This window comes from Ahaetulla prasina, chromosome 1 (genome assembly GCF_028640845.1).
Source record: "Ahaetulla prasina isolate Xishuangbanna chromosome 1, ASM2864084v1, whole genome shotgun sequence".
NCBI classification, from domain to species: Eukaryota; Metazoa; Chordata; class Lepidosauria; order Squamata; family Colubridae; genus Ahaetulla; species Ahaetulla prasina.
The window spans coordinates 351,012,075-351,034,078 of record NC_080539.1 but is presented as its reverse complement, the minus strand read 5'-3'; the positions used below and the strand labels follow the sequence as shown (position 1 = coordinate 351,034,078).

Sequence of the window (22,004 nt, the reverse complement as noted above, 5' to 3'; positions counted from 1 at the left end):
AAACGCTGAGATAGAAATTGAGTGAGAAATTTGATGTCAATAGATGTCTTTGTCTTGTCAACAAGACTCTTGAATTTTGCTTGGAGTGAGATAAGGACAATTGTATGTATTATGTTAATAGGCTCTGCAAGTATGGGATTAAACCAGTGTTTTTCCACATCAGCAGCTTTAAAATGTATGGAATTTCCCAGCCAGGATAGGGACTCAGCATGCTGACCTGGGGAATTATGGGAATTGAGATCCACATACCGTATATACTCGAGTATAAGCCGATCCGAATATAAGCCGAGGCACCTAATTTTACCACAAAAACTGGGAAAAACTATTGACTCGAGTATAAGCCGAGGGTGGGAAATGAGGCAGCTACTGGTCAATGTAAAAAATAAAGATAGAGCCAAGTAAAATAACATGAATATTTATTTGAACGAAAAACAATAAAAGTGCAAAAGGGGGAAGGAGGATTCCCAGCTTTAGAAAATTTAGAACTCATACCTTTGGTATGACCTGAGCATAGCTCATAAAATTATCTGCTACAATGTACTTCCTATCAATGACTACTTCAGCTTCAACCACAACAATACACGAGAACACAATAGATTCAAACTTAAAGTGAACCTCTCCAATCTAGATTGCAGAAAATGTGACTTCAGTAACAGAGTTGTTAATGCCTGGAATGTGCTACCTGACTCTGGTCTCTTCCCAAAATCCCCAAAGCCTTAACCAAAGACTATCTAGTATTGACCTCACCCCATTCCTAAGAGGTCTGTAAGGCGTGCATAAGAGCACCAGCGTGCCTACCGTCCCTGTCCTAATGTTCCCTTTAGTTGTATTCCTTTTATGTATTCAATTCATGCTTATATTTATATAATTATTTAATATGTATTTGACAAAATAAAATGAATGAATGAATGAATAGAATAGAATAGAATAGAATTTTTATTGGCTAAGTGTGATTGGACACACAAGGAATGAATGAATGAATGAATGAATGAGTGAGTGAGTTACTTCAACAACATTGTCTCACAGAAATTGACAATACAACTGCAAGCATGAAAATGAGTCCTCCTTTAGCTTCCAAGGGACCAGGGTGCCTCTGAAGGTCAGTGCTCTAAGCACTAAGAACCCAGCACAAATCTAAGCCTGTATGCACACCAATAGTGAAAATACCCTGCACAGTGTCTCTTGGCAGAGAAGGTTAATTTTCATAGACGTTGGGGTGGCTCTTTTTTTTTTTTTGGCAGGGCAATAAGGATCTCTAATATCATTAAACCCAAGTGTGAGGAAAAGACAGCAGCTAAAATGTTAAGGCCAGTTGTGTGACCTTCTCCAATACAGTTGGCCTGGCTGTTTGCCAAAACTTAAAACACCCTCCCATCCCCCTCCTGCTAAAGCTTCTTTCTTAAAACAATTGTGGTCTTTGCCTTCATGTCGCTCAACCTTTCACCTGCCAGGTTCCTAGCCCTTCACCCTTGACCCACTGCTGTGTTTGCTTAGCATTGTGCCAATCGACTTTAGAAGTCTGTGTGTGTGTGTGTGTGTGTGAGAGAGAGAGAGAGAGGAGGGAGGAGGAGTGCAAAGGGGAAGGAGGATTCCCAGCTCTAAACAAAGGGAAATCCCGGAATGCCAGCGAAGGCGGTGCTCGCGTTCCTCCTCCCTTGCTCAAAAGCCCCAATAACCTTCACCAGCAAGGCAGACCCCACGGAAGGAAGGGGCAGGCTGACTCACCGAGCATCTGGCTGAAGAGCAGCTGCTCCAGGTCGCCCAGCACGGTGAAGCACGGAGGGAGAAGAAAGAATGAAAGAAGGGGAGGAACGGCCCCTCCTTTCTCTCTCTCTCTCTCTTCCAGCGCCACGGAACAGAAGGGGACTAGGGCGCGCACACACACGCCCAGCTTCTGAAGCACGGAGGGAGAAGAAAGAATGAAAGAAGGGGAGGAACGGCCCCTCCTTTCTCTCTCTCTCCCTCTTCCAACGGGAAAACGCTCTTTCGCTTGGGGGGGAGAGGAGGGAGGGAGGGAGGGAGGTTGGCTTGCTTATTCAACCCTTCCCGGCTAGCCATCCAGCCCTTCCCAGGAGAAGGCGAGGAGTTTTGGGCGAGCGACCTTTTTGCTAAGCGGCAGCTGCTGCCCCAACACCACCAGTTGGGGCGGAGCCGGTGAGCTGCAGTAACTCCCGCCAGGCTATGCATTGGCGGGGAAGCCCTGGCGGTGCAGTCCTTCTCGGCTGAGGAGGAGGTTTCCCCTCTTCTCTCTCCGTTGCGCCTGAACATCTGCCTAGCAACAATGACGACAGGAGAACCTTTTTCTACTGGTTGAGCTTGGCCGCGGCTTGCTCTGAGTTGCTGCATTGTTTGTTCACCGGGCGTCTCAATTTACCAAGCGGGCGAGTTTGAGGTCGCGGGCGGGATGGCGCTGCGCTCTGCGCCGCGCGAGCCACCCAAGGCCAGAAGAAAGGTCATTCCATCGAGTAATGGGCGAAGGCTCCTTCCTCTCCGGAAGGAGCCTTCGCCCATTACTCCGATGGAATGACCTTTCTTCTGGCCTTGGGTGGCTCGCGGCGGCGCAGAGCGCAGCGCCATCCCGCCTCGCACTCCTCAAACCCGCCTGGCTGGAAATTGAGACGCCCGGTGAACAAACAATGCAGCAACTCAGAGCAAGCCGCGACAAGCTCAACCAGTAGAAAAAGGTTCTCCCTGTCGTCATTGTTGCTAGGCAGATGTTCAGGCGCAACGGAGAGAGAAGAGGGGAAACCTCCTCCTCAGCCGAGAAGGACTGCACCGCCAGGGCTTCCCGCCACCGCCACAGAGCGAGCCCGACTCCTCCTGCCCGAATCGCGCGTGCGAGTGCTGATGGGGAGCTGCCGAGTCCGGCCTGAGCTTGGCGGCTGCTAGAGCGCGAGCCCGGGAGGCTGAGGAAGGGCGGCGGCGGGGTTGCAGCCCAGCCGGGCTCGCACAGCATGGGTAAGGCGGAGAGGAAGGAGCCTTCGCTCCATTACTCCGATGGAATGACCTTTCTTCTGGCCTTTGGGTGGCTCTCGCGGCGGCTCGCGGTCGGGAAACCCTCCTCCTCAGCCGAGAAGGCTGGCGGCTCCCCTGCCCAGCCCTCTCACTGCACCACCAGGGCTTCCCCGCCAATGCACAGTCCGCCAAGTTTGCGCCGTCCGCCCACCAGACACGGGAATGGGGGCGGCCTGGGGCGACAAATCCCGCGAGACCTCGGGCCCGCTCCCGTCCCTCCCATGGGAGTCCGTTCGGTACCCCCTCCTGTGCGGGGTTCCCGAAGACGTAGACTCGAGTATAAGCCGAGGGGACGTTTTTCAGCACAAAAAACGTGCTGAAAAACTCGGCTTATACTCGAGTATATACGGTATCTTAAAGTTTGTTGGGGTAGAGAAACCCTGGGTCCAGAAAACGGCTGACAATCATTTTTTATGAGGAAGGAAGGAAGGAAGCAAGCGAAGGAAGGAAGGAAGGAAGGAAAAAAGGAAGTTTGTAGTTTTTTTGAAGTTGCATAGATAATCCTGAAAATCTGAAATTCCAGATGAAATCATAGAAGCACAAAGAAATGTCCTGAATGGGACTTCAAAAGCTGTGAGCCCCATGATGTGACTTTTAAAAAAGAGCATATATTATATATACTGAAAATCTCTGATTTAATTGCAGAGATTTCTTCACAAAAAAGTCTTCTTAAAAACTTCCAGTGTTGGAGCATTCACAACTTCTGGAGGCAAGTCATCCAACTGGTTCATTGTTCTCACCCTTAGGAAATTTATCCTTAGTTCTAGGTTGCTTCTCTCTTTGATTGGTTTCCAGTCATTGTTTCTTGTCCTGCCCTCAGATGCTTTGGAGAATAGTTTGACTCCCTCTTCTTTGTGGCAGCCCCTCAAATATTATGACACTGCTATCATGTCACCCCAGTCCTTTTTATCACACTAGACATACCCAATTCCAGCAACTGTTCTTCATATGTTTTAGCCTCCATCCCCTAATCATCTTCTTTGCTCTTCTCTGCACTCTTTCTAGAGTCTCAATAGAGTCAATAGAAGATTTTACTGTAGGAAATGACGATCCTGAAAAAGTGCTGTAAGATAGCATTAAACTGGCTGGACAAATAATGTGACCTCAGTGTAAACCTATTTCTGAAGTTAAGGCAGATAAATGAAGATGTTGAGTGGCCTAGTCCAAGTATACCTTTGCACAAAAACAGAGTTTCAGATTTTTCCATGTAGCGTGGAAAGAAGTGCTCACGCAGCAAAAGTTTGCATTTATAGAGTTTTCAAAATAAGAAGTCTTTATTTTGGACCACTAAGCTTTGTGCGGCATTCTGGTGATGGCTCTCAAAGGAGGAGAGCCCAGGACTAAATAAGCTATGATAAAATATGGATTTGTTAAAATTATTTTTTTTTGGTAAATATCTCTCCCATGTTCGTAGAGGCATTCTTTCACTTTTAAGGATGACTTTCCTGTATGGCAGTCTTTTTTTTTTTTTTTGCTTCATGACCTTGAGGCCTGCATGCTTGTCTGAAAAGAATAGAGCTGTTCTCACATTTTGCAGCCAGCAGAGACGACCCTTTGGTGGAGGAAGTGAAGATAATTTCCTATTTTTAAAACTTGCTGCCTTAAATGCTTTTAGTTGGGGATGGTGGGTGGATTGCTCCAAACAACAATGCAATTATATGTCAGCAGGGAATTGCCCATTTCATATTTTCCATAGCACATGGAAAAGAGACACTAATAACATTCCTATAATGGGATGGGTATGAATTTTGTTGTATTTTGTTTTCAACATGGACTCGCCCATATTAAAAAAGGGAGAAAGAAAATAAAGACCAAGCCATTCCTATCCATGGAGAGCTGGCTTTGCTTTTAAAATGTGGAGAAACATCTGAAAAGGTCAGGGTTTTTTTTTAAAAAAAGATCTGCATTGGTTCCCATAGTTAGTACCATAGGTTCTAACACAGTTAGAACACAGTTCTTATAAACCTGCCTTTCAGCTCCTTATACCATGTCCCTCTGTAGCTTAAGGTTCGTCCTCTATCCCAGAGGTCTGCAAACTTGGCTCTTTTAAGACTTGTGGACTTCAACTCCCAGAGTTCCTCAGCCAGCAAAGCTTCTGTCTATTAAAAGAGCCAGGTTTGCAGACCCCTGCTCTATCCCAAATGGATTGGGAAACGAACATGGTAACTGGAAAACACCCAAAGAGAAGAAATAAAAAGACAACAAGTCTTGTAAATGATAAACTGATTCTGGTTCAGAGCCTACATTTAGGTCACCATCTCCCTGGGAAACTTGAGAAAATCCAAGGGTGGAAACTTGGATATAAAGTTCTCCCTCCTTTGTAGAATCTTCATCCCTGACTTGTGAACACATACCTGTGTCCTTCCAGGTGTTGCAGAAATACAGCTGCCACCATCAGCCCTTAACCATTGTGGCTAGGGCTCTTGAGCATAGTGGTTCAGCCACTATGAGGCTGAAGGTTGTGCAATCAGGTTCATCATAGCTGCAAGAGAAGGTAGGGAATCTTGGCTTATTGCCTCATCTTGCATGGAAATGGTCAGGTCATGCAGAGGGTAAGGTGCAGTGCCTTGAAGCTTAGAGTAATTTGGGAAGTAGACTGGATAAAGTGATTTTGCAAGCAGGATTAGACCAACAAACGGAATCTTCTCTGTTGCTGCCCTAACTTGAAATGGCTAGAATTGAACCTTGGGCCTTTTGCATTCAGATCCATTATCTTTGCTCTCATCTATTGCTGTGGATTATCTCTGATCAAGCCCTAAATTTATGTTTTTTCGGTTTTTGAGTTTGAACATGAGATGCTCTGTGCCCTCTTTCCAGTTTCCAAAGAACTGACTGTCCTGGAAGGAGATTTTGAATTAATCACACTACGAACTGCTTCACGATTTATTTGGAGGCCCCAAACTGTTTTGGTTAAAGTCTGTTACAGTAATTTCACAAAAGATGAAAAGGGGAAAATGTGTGTCTCCAAAAACATGGTGGTTACATGCCAGGGACGCACGACTGATGTTGGCTTTTGTGCATAAATGTTCTGAAATGCTTGGAAACAAGCAATAGTGTTTCACGGCTGGAGAAAAAGGTGATGATGAGGCTGTAACATCTTTGCAAAAGACATTTTCTGATTCAGAAGCCCATCCATCTGAGCATCTGAGTACAGGATTCTCTAATGACTCCCTGTCCAGAAAAATAAACTCTGCACCTGCTTTTCCCAAAGGTGCTTTTTAAAAGAGGCAACTGAACGTTCTGGTTTTTCTTTGAAGACGTTTCACTTCTCATCCAAGAAGCTTCTACAGCTCTGACTGGATGGTGGAGAATGAAAGGATTTATACTCCTTGCAGACATTAGCATTCTTTTAGTGAGTCACTAAGATCACCTGGAGGTTTATCTGTGTCATCAGGGTAACCTGAGTGGTGAAAATGGGTGTGGAGCCTTCTGGGAACTGCTGAAAGGACTGTGTTATAGATTGGAGATAGATGATGTCATATCCCTCCCCTCCCTTTTTAAGAGAAAGCTGTTCAATTTTAACATATGGTAGATGGTCTTTTTGACCCCTCTTACAAACCAGCGGTCCTCTCTGTCCAAAATGTGGACTTTGTTGCCTTCAAAAGAGTGGCCTGTGTCTTTTAAATGCAGGTGGACTGATGAATCTAATCCTGATGTGTTTGTTCTCCTATGTTGTGCCATGCACTTATGAAGTGGTTGTTTTGTTTCCCCAAAGCTTCTTGGATGAGAAGCAAAATGTCTTCAAAGAAAAATCAGAAGTCCAGTTGCCTCTTGAAAAAGCACCTTTGGAACAGCCATGATCTGGATAACCGAGAATCTCCATAGACATTCTCCACCTGCTTAGGATCCTCTTCAGTTTTATTTTTTGTTTCTATATTCCAGTTTTAGATTTGGTGTTGAAAAGAGATGCCCTGGTAAAGGTTCAAGCCCCAGAAACCCTGATGCCATTCAAATGGTTATGTAGTTGCTGTAGAAACTTCAAGTTTGCATTGTCAGAGAGTGTTTGAAGTAGCTTTGAGACTAATTATGAATACAGAAGAAGGGGATAATCCCTGACAAGCAGCTTTGCTTGCTCACATCTTTCTCAGCCCATTTCATCCTTCAAAGTGTAAGAAGAGGGCACAATCTGGGCCCCCTTCCTAGACTTAAGAAGTGTATCTTCAAACTCTGATGAAAATGGTGCTAAGTAACTGCCGTGTCTTCTGCCTATTCCTTTTGTAACCTTGTAGTCATCGCTTCTTTACCACTAGCAGAAAGAGAGTTTGGACTTTGGCTAGTAGAGCATGTAGAGAAAGAATGCTGAGTAGGTAAATATAAATGTTAGGTTAGGATGCAGCTGGTGTCCGAAGCACAATCTTCACATTGGAGGTCTTTAAAGGGGGCTGGAAATAAAATTGATCATTCATTCATACATTCATTTACTAACTCATTCACTCATTCATTCATTTACTAACTCATTCACTCATTCATTCATTCAATTTCTATAGTTATCCAGCTCAACCAACTGACTGGCTCACAATTATAGGATTGTAAAATTTTACAAGAATTTTAAAAAATTAAGACAAAAAATCCCCAAATAAATAAATAAATACAAATGGTAGTTGTGATGATGCAATGCCATTATATGAGCCTGTGGGGCAATCACACCACTGCAGTCCAAACAGAAAAGACGTAACAAAGGGCAAAAAATGATCCATGGAATGAATGCCAATCCCTGAGGAAAGACTTTGGGATTTCTGAGCTTTTAACAATGATGGGAAAACAGTATGTAGCCTGGAGTTGTATTCCACAGATCTTGGAGGAGCAAGGGCAGATAGAAAAGTGAATTCTATTCTCTCTCTGTGTGGAATTGCCTTTCCTTTTAGAGTTTTTTTGAAATGGGATGATGTGTACAGGAAAGCTTGTTTTCAACATTATGTTCGGCTCATTTTAGATCTTCTCTAATGGTTTTTATGTTTCCTATCTCAAATTGGCAGGAAAGTGGATTTTTGCAGTGCAATGGACAAAGGGTTTAAAGTTGCATGTGATCCTGGTACCATGGCCTGTCCCTCTGGTTTGGAAGAAGGAGAATTAACAATGATGCATGATAAACATCTAAATGTAGGAAAAACAAAAGGAGAGATGCTTATTTTTAGCCCAATCGCAGGTCATCCATTGGAGCTGAATAGTGAAAGATGGGCAAAAATACTTCTAAAACTCTACTGTTAAAGAAGACACTTTGCTGCATATCAGTCTGCATTGTTTTAAAAGAGAGTTAGAAATATTCCTGGAGTTTATCACTAGCTTCTGATCATGGTGGTTATATTTTAACTTCAAAGTTAGGGGTCCTCTTGGTGGATTCCCTTGAATCTGGTTGGTATTAGCAGGAATGCAATTAGGAACAAGAAATACTTTAGTCTGACCAACGTGAGCTTCTTGGCATGTTGAACGAAGGGGAGGCATTACTAGAAGACACATTTGCAATAGAAGGTGCAGAAAAGGAATGGCTAACCAGGGATATAATGTTTTCTAGCAGGGTATGGTGGCAAATTTTGGTCCCCCTTTTTCCACCTCCTCCACAATATTGTTCCTCCAGAAGGAGTGGTAGAATGTGCCCCCTTTGTGTCATCCATTCTTAAAAGTCCTTTGAAAGTGGCTTTGTAAATCAGCATCCAACTGACCTTTGCTGTTGCCCTTTGACCCTTAAGCCCCTGGATCCTTTTATCTGTCAATTTTCCCTTTTAAAGCTCTCAGCAAGCTATTGATTTCCTTGTGACCCTTATTTGTTCTTTTACCCTCCATTTGTTTGCTAAGGGCACGATCCACCCATGGTGAGTGGGGAGTTCTCTTCTGCCTTACTGTACACCAGAGCTACAGAGGAGCAGCTTCTGGCAGGATTCCTACATGCTTTTCATTCTTGGCAAAAGAGATTTCTGATCAGGCCCTGAATCGTGTCCTGCTTGGTCTTAACTGCCTTCGTGCCAAATTCTCTCCTTTCCCCTCCCTGCCTTATTTGCCCAGGTTCCTAAGTCTCCGGTGTTTTTTCTTCCCAGATCTCTCCCTCCCAAACTCACCCAAATTAGTCCTGTTTACACAGCTCAGCAGTTCTGTAGGTCTGCCTATGTGCCATTTGACAACAATCCCTCCTTTATAACCCTGACAGGAATGATGAAGGCTTGCCATCTGAAAATGCTCAGAATCTGTGAAATGAGAGCCCCTCCCTGATCTCTGGATACTGCTGAGAGCAAATGGCTGAGGCCCACAAACTTCTTTCTATAACTTGACAATATCCTGTTCCTGTTAGGGGGGGAAAAAACCCACCCCAGCATTAAAAGAACTCTAGCCTAGGAGTCTCCAACCTTGGCAACTTTAAGACTTGTAGACTTCAACTCTCAGAATTCTGGGAGTTGAAGTCCACAAGTCTTAAAGTTGCCAAGGTTGGAGACCCCTGCTCTAGCCAATGCTTTTTTGAGAGAAGCTAACCCTCAGTGGTCGCGTACCTGCTTTGCATGGAGAAAATGCAGGGTTTGAGCCCCACGTGTCCAAGAGCTGTACTGTAGAAGACTTTTCCTTCACAGTTTATGATTTGCTTGGTTTGCTACATCGTAGTCCTGTTCTGGAAGAATGAAAGGGGATGGAGACTTTAGGTGAGCTTAACCATGGTTCCAAGGTGCCATGGAAAATAGTTTTGACTTAGGATATTAGGAACAATGGTCAGAAACTGAGCTGGCTCAAGATAGTTTTTGGCCCATGAAAAGTATCAGATGATTTATCTAGTTTGTCTTGGTTTTGTGCCCAAAAGCCAATATGGTTGGAGGAGATGATACAACAGTATATCGATCTGAACCCTGAATTATTTTTGTTGGGGATTTTACCAGAAACTTACAATAAAGAAAATGTATATTTGATAATTCACGTAATAATTGCAGTTAGGATTGTATTTGCACAAAATTGGAAAAATGAAGAGATCCCTATGGATAAGAATGTGATTAGGAACAGAATCAGGAAATGATTACATATAAAGATCTTTTGTATACTGAAAGAGGTAATTTGCAATTAAAATCTCTGCACGTATTAAAAGAAGAAGGGAAAAATTACACTTGGTTTCAATATGAGCAACTACGTGCTAGATGGAAGGAAGATCAGAAAATTGGTATAGTGCAGAATGAGGAAAATTTGGTAAAGCAAATTAGAAATCAGTCTCAGGAGCATATAAAGAGATTGTATAATGTGTTACTTGAAACAAATTCTGAAAGGGATTTGGTAAAGGACTGTATGATAAAGTGGGCACAAAATTTTCAGGAGCCAATATTATTGGAAACTTGGGAAAAAATTTGGGTTAGAAATGTTAAATTCACACAGGCACAGAATTTAAGAGAAAATTTTTATAAAATGTTTTATAGATGGCATTTAGATCCTAAGAAACTATCGTGTATGTATCCAGATATGCAAACAAAATGTTGGAGATGTAATTGTGATGACGCTACATATTTTCATATTTGGTGGACTTGTAAGGATATAAAGGCCTTTTGGATAAAAATTTGGTGGATTTTACAAAATGTTTTGAAAAAGAAGATAAAGTTCCTGCCGCAATTTTTTCTGTTGGGAATTATTACGGACTGTACAGTAATTGAGACTAAATTGATTTTAAATCTAATAACAGCAGCAAGATTATTGATAGGACAGTATTGGAAGAAAAAAGAAGTACCTACAATAGGAGAATGGATTTTGAAAGTTGCCAATTTGGCTGAGATGGCAAAAATCTCAGCCTTTTTGAAAGACAATACGCATGAAAGATATTTAAATGAATGGAAAAAATGGATTGACTATATTCAAATTAGATATCAGACTAAGAGTTATCAGACTGTTTTTGAATGATTATGATGTATTATTTTTGATTGTTTTAGGGGGAAGTTAGGAATTGATGATTGTAGGGGTATAATTAAGTTGGGAGGGAATTTTTTTTAGCATATGTTTGTTTTATTTTTAACTATACCTTGTGTTTGTTCCAGGAAGTCGGGGGGGGGGGTTGTGAAGGGAGAGGGGAGGAGGGAAAGGGGGGGAAATTTTGTAAAACTTTTTCATTAAAAAAAAAAGAACGTGATTAGGAATATACTAGAATGTGCTGAAATGAATAGGTTAACACTTGAAATTAAAGAGAAGGAACAATTTGATTATTATAACATATGGGAATTATTTTATTAATGATTAGAGAATAAATATGAAAAGTAGAAAAAAGCAGAGGAATGAAATAGAGAAAATGTTTTAATAAAGTTAAATAAGTTAAGAAGAGGACTGTTATAGTATTAGGTATGTTATATATTAGTATTAGTATTAAGTTAAGAATAGATAAAATAATAAATATGATTGTAAATTGTAATAGTTATTGTATAAAATATTTGCACAAAATATTTGTACCCAGAGGACACACTGTTTAATAGAAGATGATGTTTGAATCAAAATAAAAAGAAAAAAGAAAGAAGCTGAGCTGGCTCAAGATAGTTTTTGGCCCATGAAAAGTATCAGATGATTTGTCTATTTTATCTTGGTTTTGTGCTCAAAAGCCAATTCACCCTTGGGATATGGGGGGGGGGGTTGAACTGAGATAGGGTTAAACTTTACTTTAACTCTTAAGGAGGACACTGCACTGTACTTGAGGTGGCAAGATAAGGTGCAGACTAGACTAGCCATATGGCACATAGACAGCTGTATTCAGTATCTCTGCCTGTTTCCTTCCACTCCATTCTCCTCCCACTAGATGACAGGGGGGACATCTCTTTCCCTTGGCAGCCACGTCTCTAGGAAAATGCATCAGGCATTAAAGAGTCTTCTGAAAGATGGTTCTTGCATTGTTTCCACGGCTAGGGGTGAAGTATACCGCAGGCTTTTGTACATGGATCAGGAATTGTTTGGACAATTAAGAAGTACTTCCTAGGATGTTGAGGTGTGACCATTAGATAATCTGGAGCAAACTTGGCAACTTTAAGATGTGTGGACTTCAACTCCCAGAATTCCTCAGCAAGCATTGGGAATTGAAGTCCACACATCTTAAAGCTACCAAGTTTGAAGAAAATCTGATCTGGAGGAATTCTTGAGCTGGCAGACAATGGGATGTCAAAACTGATTTAAACATATCTTGGGAAATAACCAAGCTTCAAGAATCTATGTTCCATTAGACAATCAATTTATAATATGGGAATAATCTTATTACAGGTGTCCTTTATATAAGATAATCTTATTACTGGTGTCCTTTTATATATTTATAAGAAAGCCATTGTCTTTGGCTACAAACAGTATCGTGAAATGTGAATACACTATGACTTTTGGGGGTCTCAGGCATGGTAATTTGCAAAGAAATGGTAATACCATGTTTCCCTGAAAATAAGGCCCTGTCTTATATTTTTTTGAACCCCGAAATAAGTACTTGGCCTTATTTTTGGGGATGTCTTATTATTTTGGAGTGTATGGAGCAAGACGGGGCTCCTCTTGCCGTCTTACCTGATTTCCAGCTCTGCCTTCCTAACCCTAACCAGAGGAAATGGCGGGGACCGGCTGTGCATGCATTTAATTATTTTCGGGGAGGGCTTATTTTTGGTTGGGACTTATTTTAGCGCATGTGCTCAAAAGCTCGATTGGGCTTATTATCAGGGGATGTCTTATTTTAGGGGAAATGGTAATTTTTAGGTAGTGTCTCCTTTCCTGAATCTTTTCCTATGGGACAACTCTTATACAGTAATTCAAGAAATATGAAGAACATTGGGTTGAGAAGAGAGACCTAGGGATTAGAAGATTTCCTTGAATGCAAGGGTTTTGAGCTTGAATATTGGACAAACTCAATTCTGTCATTAGAAGTCTAGAGCAAATGGTTCCCAATACTGTGAATGTCAGTATGTTCTGACAATCTCTAGTTGCCATCATTGATGGTGGCAAGGCTTAAAAAGATTCTCACATATTGTTCTGGAGATTAGAGAAATCAAATGGCTTTCCCTGGTTACTTAGAATAATAGAATCAAAGGGCTGGAGGGACCTTGGATGTCTTCTAGTTCAAACCCCTGCTCAAGGCAGAAGAATTTATATCATCTCGGACAGATGATTGTCCAATATTTTCTTGGGAACCTCCAGCAATGGAAGGAGGCAAGACATCCCACTGATTAATTGTTCTCATTGTTAGGAAATTTCTTCTTAATTCCAGGTTGGATCTCTCTTTAACAAGGTTTCACCCATTGTTTCTTCTCATACTCCCACATGCTTTGGGGCAGGGGTCTCCAATCTTGGCAACTTTAAGACTTGTGGACTTCAGCTCCCAGAGTTCCTTTTTGCTGGCTGAGGAACTCTGGGAGTTGAAGTCCACAAGTCTTAAAAGTTGCCATGGTTGGAGACCCCTGCTTTGGGAAATAGGTTGACTCATTCTTTTCTGTGACAGTCCTTCAAGTACTAGAAGATAACTATCATGTAAACCCAGTCCTCTTAGACTAGACATAATTAGTTCCCTTAATTGTTCATTGTACAATTTAGCCTCCAGATCTCTTATCATCTTTGTTACTCTTTCTACTCTTTCTAGAATCTCAGCAAGTTTTTTGTATTATGACCAGAACTGAAAACCGTATTCCAAGTGTGGCCTCACTAGTGCTATATAAAGTGGTACTATCTCTTCTCGTTAAGTTGATGCTATCCCTCTCTTGATAGAACCTAGGACTCCATTGGCCTTTTTGACAGCCACAACACACTGCTGGCTCATACCTAAGAGATTGTCCTCTAGAACATCTAGATCCCTCTTACATCTAGATCCTCTAGAACATCTAGATCTCTCTTTCCTACTGCTGAGCTAATCTATACTTGTGCATTTGGTTTTTCCTGTCTAAGTGTAGGACCTTACTTTTCTCACCAGTGAAGGCATTTTGATGGCTAGGTCCAGTCTGATGCTCAAGTCTGTCAAGATCCTTCTGAATCGTGAGTCTATCTTCCAAAAGTGTTAGCAATTCCCTCCAGCTTTTTCCAGCTAGTGATGTCAAGCTGATTGGTCTGTCATTTCCTGGATAGGTTTTTATGCCTTACAATTATGACTACTTGAGGAAGAAAAAAATAGTTGTCACGGACAATGAAATACTAAAAATAATTTATATGACCGAAGTTGCTATGGAGTTCAGCATCTGCTCCTTCATGAACAGAAAGCTTTTTCTAAAAATGCTAAATTTTCAATGCTTAATTTGGGCTGTGTTCAGCCCTTGGATTCATATGTCAAGAGATACTATCTTTTTTATTTATTTACTTAGCACTTATAAAGCAATGTTTTGGGAAGGGAATGAAAAAGATCTTGGCCAGAAGCTTCCTAATTTCATTAGGGATGTCCAATTTCTGTATTCTTGGGGGCCATCCAGGTCTCCAGATGTATATTTTTAAATGCAGCCTGACTGTTGCTTGCTTGCATTGGGTCAGGAATGTTAGAAGGTCCACAATCCCAAGGTATGCTGAACTACAATGCCCAGATTCCTCACCAAGTTGTTAGGGGAGATCAGGAATTCTGCAGTTATTCTGTAATATATAAGATACTATTGGATAAAGGTCTCCCTGGCTGTTTAGATGAGATGTAGCAGTGAATAGGTACATTTGAAAAATTTCACCTGTTCTGTGGTTCCTTATAAAGCTCTTCACATGTTCATAGTATTGTTTAGTGGTTCTTGTTTAGTGCTTCTCTTTATTTAGGCACTAGTTCAGGGGTGAAATGCTACCGATTCGCACCGGTTCGCGTGAACCGGTAGTGGTGGCAGCACAAGGCTCCGTCCACCCATCTGGATGTCATTACTTCCTGGTTTTAACCAGGAAGTAACCTGTTTTTGACCCTCTGCGCATGCGCAGAAGGCTTTGCACATGCGCAGAGGGTCTAAAATCGCATGTGACGTGCGCACATTTGCAAACTGGTAGGGAAGGTAAGTAGATTTCACCCCTTAACTAGCTGATAACCCGGCGCCACCTGGGTATTTATTTATCCCAATCCTGTATTAGACAGGAAGAGCAATTTCACCCTGAGCCCTGATTTTGGCGAGAATTATATTAGTTAAAAATGTTTTCCCTGTGCTCCTAGAAGCATCAAGTAAAATGATACCACCTTGTTGTTCTGCTAGCTGATCCATGATCATTTGGTATACTTTTTTCTGATCTTGATTTATAAGTGGCTTCTTGTCCGCGATATATGCACTAAGCGGTTCAATGTTGTAGTTTTTCTCTGGTATGTAATCTGCATGAAGTACATTGTGTCGGTCTCCTAGTGGTGGAGGTAGGCCAAGTTGCAGTAATGTTTTATTGATCATGGCCATACATTTGTCCTCAAGAATAATTGAAACCTTGTTGAAAATGTCCTGACCAAATGTAATTTCTAATCTTGGATTTCCCCCCTTACCAGAGGGAGCCCCCCCTTGTGGAGTACTCTGAAGCCATTACCATGGCAACTCCACTGTGCTGTACAGTAGAATCCATTTTAAGGCAGTACAGTAGAAGCCATTTTAAGGCACAACAAACTGTATCTTAACAGAACACACACCCCAAGGGGTGTTAGGGGTGTCTTACCCCCACAGTATTTGTTTCCAGGGAGTAAGTCATCTGTGTATCAAGTTTGGTTGAAATTGCTCGAGGCGTTCCAGAGTTATGCTGGAACACACACATACACACACACACACACACACACACAGAGAGAGAGAGAGAGAGAGAGAGAGAGAGAGAGAGAGAGAGAGAGAGAGAGCGCTATTTTTATATATATAGATGACATGGCTCAATGGTGAGGCCCATGGTTACACAGGCAAAGCCTGAGATTTAGCTTCTCCTCATTCAGTCACAGAATCCTGTCCACCTGAGGATTTGAGTTGTGAATTTTATGCTGCAAATATGAGTAAAGTCTTCTCCCTTTTTTGGTTATCAAGCATTGCAGCGTGTACTTCTGTTTTTGGCCTGGATGGAAACTCTCCCTGAAATCGAAATCTCTCTTCTGATTCCCAAGTGGGTGATTATGAAAAAGAGGAAAATATTTTTCCCTTGTAACTGGGAAAAAAGAAATGTACTAAAGGCCAGGAAGATAAAACAAGAAGACAGAAAGATAAATAATGGCAAGGCAGCTTTATAAAGGCTTGAGATCTGGGCGGAAAAAAAGTGGAAGACAAATTTCCTTCATGATTAATTACAGAGATCTTACTTCTTAATTAATTTTTTTTAAAAATAAATGATTGTATTTATTTTCAATACATTCAGCATTTATAGTATCTTCTCTTAATCCAGTGTATAGTGTGCAAGCTGGAAACACCCCGCTGCATCTAGGGGACATATTAGTTTAATGAGTTGTGCAAACCCAGAAGATTGAACTAATTGATAAGTGTAGGAGTGACTTCAGTAGCTCATATTAGCTTTCCCACGGACAAACAGTATGCAAGGGGAAAAAACGGGAATACAGAATTGCAGATAAGAAAGAGGGAATGGGTTAATTTCTTAATTAAAATGGGGGCAGAGAGCAGAGTTATTAAAATGTTTTGAAGAACAAGAGTTCAAAGAACTGAATGAACTTTCCTCCATATAAATCTTTTCAATGGCCCTGTGAAGCGAGGTTGTGTAATTTCCCTTTGTATTGCAGATGCAAGATATGCAGGATTCTAGGAGTAAGGTCATGGAGCGAGTTGACGAGAAAAGGAAGATCTGAATTCGATGTTTGCTTGTAACCACAAAATTACATCTTGCTCCCTTAATGATGTTTGTCCTCTTGTCTATGGAGATTCTCAGTCATCCAGGTCTGGGTTGTTTGAAAGATGCTTTTTCAAACGGCAACTGGACGTCCTTTGTTTTTCCCTGAAGACATTTCGCTTCCCATCCAAGAAGTTGCTATTCTACTTCAGTCCGAATTGAAGAAGCTTCTTGGGTGAGAAGTGAAACATCTTCGAGGAAAAACAAAGTCCAGTTGCCTTTTGGAAAAAAAAACACCTTTGGGACATATTGTCCTTTTGGAGTAACCCATGTTTAATTTACCCATGGCTTTGCCTTAGGGATGTCAGAATTTGATCCCTTTTTTTTCTTTCTTATGCCTTGCAGCGTAACACCTTCCAGGCTGTCTTAGCCTACAACGATGCAGACGCTTATGCCCTTTTCCTCTATCCTGAAGATGGGCTCCAGTTCTTTGGAACACGTCCCAAGGAATCTTATAATGTCCACTTGGAGCTCCCAGCTCGAGTTGGCTTCAGCAGAGGGGATTACCAACGGAGGGAAGGGCCTTACCTCAGCATCACCAGCAGTGAACAATCTGTCAAAAACCTCTATCAGTAAGTAACTGCTATGAGGCTTTCCATTTGAGTGTTGTTTGTGTCAGTCCTACAAAGTAGACCTGATTAAGGCTCCACAGGCTCCATTAGAATTCTACCTTTGTTGAGAGAGACTCTAGTAAAAGGATCTTGCAAATCTGTTTACGTTTCCCCTCTCCTCCCTTATACCCTAAGGCAGGGGTGTCAAACTCGCATCATCATGGTGGTGTGATATGATGTATCGTGACTTTTTCCCCCTTCACCAAACCGGGTGTGGGCATGGCCAGCATGTGACGCATCTGGCCTGCAGCCCATGAGTTTGACAGCCCTGCCTTAAGGAGTCAGGAGAATGTCCATTTCTTTCTCCTACTGTTGTGACCCAGGCCCAAGTAGTAGACGCAATCAGTTCAAAAACAGACTTCATTAGAACAGCTGAGAATTAACTCATTCTCAGTGTCTCCAAACTAAATCAAAACAAATTCTTCATAACACAAGTCTTCAGTCTTATCACCAACCTTGGCCTAATTAGGCAAACTACCAAAGGCTTTTCTTGGCAAAAGTTCAAAAGCAGAAGATGCCGACAATAAATAAATGCAGCAAGAGAAGGAGCAAGTCTCAAATGTTGTTTTCTGACAAAGAACCCAAACGCCGTTGCTGGTCTTTTAAGCCTTATGGGAGGAGCCAATCATCTCTTGGCCCTACTCCCGAGTCGTCTTTTTTGCTTTAGCTGCTCTTGCCTTCTGGCAGCTCTTCCCATGCGTGCTTTAGGAACAGGCTCCTCCTGTTTCTCTGCCTCACTACTGTCAGTCTCTGGAGGCTCTGGAGTCCGGACCTGACTCCCCGATGGCCCTGGCCCCACCTCTGCCTCCGACGCAGAGCCCTCATCCGGGCCATCCCCAGCCTCCAGGACTGGCCTATGTTCTTCCTCAGCCTCATCGCTATCCAACTCCATTGCCAGCTCCACAGGCTGCTGGCAGACCACAACACTTATTCCCTCTTGACCTCCCAGCTTAACATGTTCTACATCTGCACTTGCTGTTCTTCTAACAGCTTCTGGTTGCCTTCTCTGAGGTCATCTCCATGGCTTCTGTGGAAGAAATGTCCATCTGGGTTCAGTTCCAAGTGGGGACAAAGAAACTTGGAAACATGGAAGCTGCTTGGAAAGATGGTTTAATGGTGGAGTGGACAGAACCACATGGTTTGAGATCCTGGGCAAAAAAGCACATGGGTGAGAGAGAGAGAAAGAGAGATTTTATACACTCTCTTGGGCCCTGCCTTAGAGTTTCCTGTTCCTGTACAAGAAATGTATCCCATTGGCTGTCAGACTCCCAGGGGGCGGGGGTCTTAACTAACTTTGTAGGCTGTCTATGTCCCAGGCTTGGTTGAGCCTTGCTGGTTGATATAATCTTCCCAGGTGCCATGTGGTGAGATGGGTAGAGGTAGTGGTGGGTTGCCCCCGGTTCGGACCAGTTCTGTAGAACCGGTAGTAAAACCGGCAGGAGGCTCCGCCCACTGACCTAAACATCATCAAAACTCTTCTGCACATATGCAGAAGAGCATGCACGAACGAGCGGAGCAAGCGCGCACGCGCGGGCAGGATGCAAACTGGTAGTAAAGGTAAATAGAACCCACCCCTGGGTAGAGGGCTAATCCTATCATGTCCTGAGGGCCATGTCTTAATCCCATCACCTTGGAGCTGAAGGGTGGTGGGACGAGGGAGCTTCAGGAAGTTGCTTTGTACTTAAAAACATGTTTCTCCTTTTCTCATCCAGGGAAATATAATATTCTGCTTTTTTAATATGTCCCAGAATATTTCATTCTTCTAGGAGGGGACTGGGTGCTAACTTCCTACAGAATAACTTCTGTAGTCTGCCGTTTAGGAATATATTGATACCATTAAAGATTTAGACAGTGAAAGGAAACAAGATTGGAAAGAAGACATTTAGCTCCATCTTGATCTGAAAGGTTCTGGGGGAAATGGAGCAAAACTCTCCTCTTTGACTGAAACCTAGGAGTAAATTGTGGTGTATAAAAAGGCCTCTGCCTCCTACAGTGAAAGTAAATTAGTTGCTCCTTCTTGCACAGTGTTGCTGATGGCTGAGGCTAAATGAGAAGAAAGCTGCCTAAAATGATTTGAATCCCACTTTGGGATTGCTTTTAATAATAAAGTGGGCTGTAGATTTCATAAACAAACTGCTAAATAAAACAGGAAGCCTGGATGTCCAGCTGCACTTTGTTCCCTTATTGACTTTTATCCAGTGGTGGGATTCAAATAATTTAACAACCGGTTTTCTCCCCTAATGACCAGCTGCGTAGCTGTGGCTTGGTGGTCATGTGACCGTGTGGGCATGGCCAACTTAAAGTCACTCATGTCAATGGGCACTTCGCCTTAGCTGTTACAATGTAATAAGGGTTAACCAGAGAGGCAGTTTCTGTAAACAAGGTAATAAAGATTAGGCTAGAAACAACACCAGAATGTTTCCTTCTTGTCTTCCTTACAGGATTAGCCCTCTAAAGTGGAAAAAAACACAAAATGAGATTTCTTCCAACAACCGGTTCTCTGAACTGCTTAGAAAGTTAACAACCGGTTTTCCTGAATAGGTGCAGCTTAATCCGACCACTGCTTTTATCCAATATTTATGTGCTGGTGCACTAGTGGTGTCTACATGGTATTATTATTATTATTATTTATTTATTAATTAGATTTTTATACCGCTCTTCTCCCTAAGGACTCAGGGTGGTGTACAGCCAAAAAGATAAAAACTCAGAATATATACAATTAAAACAAAAAAATTTAAAACAGAGCATATTAGAAAAGGCCGACATTAAAAATTTAAAAATTTAAAAAATTTAAAAATTTAAAAACCCTAACACAATAAAACCCCAATTAAAATTAATAAAACTATTAAGCCAGTCCCACTTGAATAAATAAGTATGTTTTTAGCTCACGGCGAAAGGTCCGAAGATCAGGCACTTGGCGTAGGCCCGGGGGAAGTTCGTTCCAGAGCGTAGGAGCTCCAACAGAGAAGGCCCTGCCCCTGGGGTCCGCCAGCCGACATTGTTTGGCGGACGGCACCCTGAGAAGACCCTCTCTGTGTGAGCATACGGGTCGGTGGGAGGCAAAAGGTAACAGCAGGCGGTCCCGTAAGTACCCGGGTCCTAAGCCATGGAGCGCTTTAAAGGTGGTAACCAAAATCTTGAAGCGCACCCGAAAGACTACAGGAAGCCAGTGCAGACTGCGTAGCAGTGGTGTTACGTGGGAGCAACGAGTGGCTCCCGTTACTACTCGCGCAGCCGCATTCTGGACTAACTGCAGCCTCCGAGTGCACTTCAAGGGCAGCCCCATGTAGAGAGCATTGCAATAATCCAAACGAGAAGTGACCAGAGCGTGAGTGACCGTGCATAAGGCATCCCGGTCAAGGAAGGGCCGCAACTGGCGAACCAAGCGTACTTGGTAGAAGGCTCTCCTGGAGACGGCCGCCAGGTGTTCATCAAAAGACAGCCGTCCATCCAGGAGGATGCCCAAGTTGCGTACCCCCTCCCTTGGGGCCAGTAACTCGCCCCCAACAGCCAGCCGCGGTTGCAGCTGACTGTACCGGGGTGCCGGCATCCACAGCCACTCCGTCTTGGAGGGATTGAGCTTGAGTTTGTTTCTCCCCATCCAGACCCGTACGGCTTCCAGGCACCGGGACAGCACTTTGACAGCTTCGTTGGGGTGGTCCGGGGTGGAAAAGTACAGCTAAGGAACATCAGCGTACAGATGGTAACTCACCCCGAAACCACTGATGACCTCCCCCAGCGGCTTCATATAGCTGTTGAACAGGAGAGGCAAGAGAATCGACCCCTGAGGCACCCCACAAGTAAGGCACCTCACGGATGACCTCTGCCCCCCTGTCAACACCGTCTGCGACCGGTCAAAGAGATAGGAGGAGAACCACCGATAAACGGTGCCTCCCACTCCCAATCCCTCCAACCGGTGCAGCAGGATACCATGGTCGATGGTATCAAAAGCCGCTGAGAGATCTAATAGGACCAGGGCAGAGGAGCTACCCCTATCCCTGGCCCTCCAGAGGTCATCCACCAACGCGACCAAAGCTGTCTCCGTACTATAACCGGGTCGGAAGCCGGACTGGAACGGGTCTAGATAGACAGCTTCATCCAGGTACTGGGGAAGCTGCCATGCAACCACACTCTCTACAATCTTCGCCACAAAGCGAAGGTTGGAGACTGGACGATAATTCCCCAAAATAGCTGGGTCCAGGGAAGGCTTCTTGAGGAGGGGTCTCACCACCGCCTCTTTTCTCTTCCATGGCTGAGAGTGGACTAAAAATTGAATCTCTGCTGCCAGCCTAATATCTTAATTACTACACCAGTTCAGTGGTAGTGGCTAACTATATATGAAGGTAAACCTGTCCTAAGGAACACTCTGCGATTTGCAGTGCACCACCATTGGAAAGTTTTATTACATTTTTGATTCATGGAAAGTAAACATGAGTCCAACTGTGTTCAAAATGTAACACCCATGGTTTAATCATCAGTTATGAATCCTAAAATCCTCTGTTTCATTCCTCTATTTTTTTACTGTACATGTTTATATACTATGTCCTCACCATCCATAAGAGATTCCAGGACATTCATAAGGTTATACAGAACAAATACAGGTTAATAGCAGTAATGAAAATAATATAATGACTGTGAAACCAGCAAACAGAATCAATCAACTGGTCAAGATTTATT

General features: G+C 42.9%; 1 protein-coding gene across 2 annotated transcripts in view; it reads left to right on the top strand.

Annotated features, from left to right (window-relative positions):
- NID2 (nidogen 2) overlaps nucleotides 1-22,004 on the top strand; it is a 91,271-nt gene that overhangs the window by 4,523 nt on the left and 64,744 nt on the right. For both annotated transcript variants that reach the window (XM_058163062.1, XM_058163061.1), the window contains exon 3: nucleotides 17,062-17,288. In XM_058163062.1, coding sequence (XP_058019045.1) covers nucleotides 17,062-17,288 — 227 coding nt within the window. The remainder of the gene's footprint in view (nucleotides 1-17,061; nucleotides 17,289-22,004) is intronic.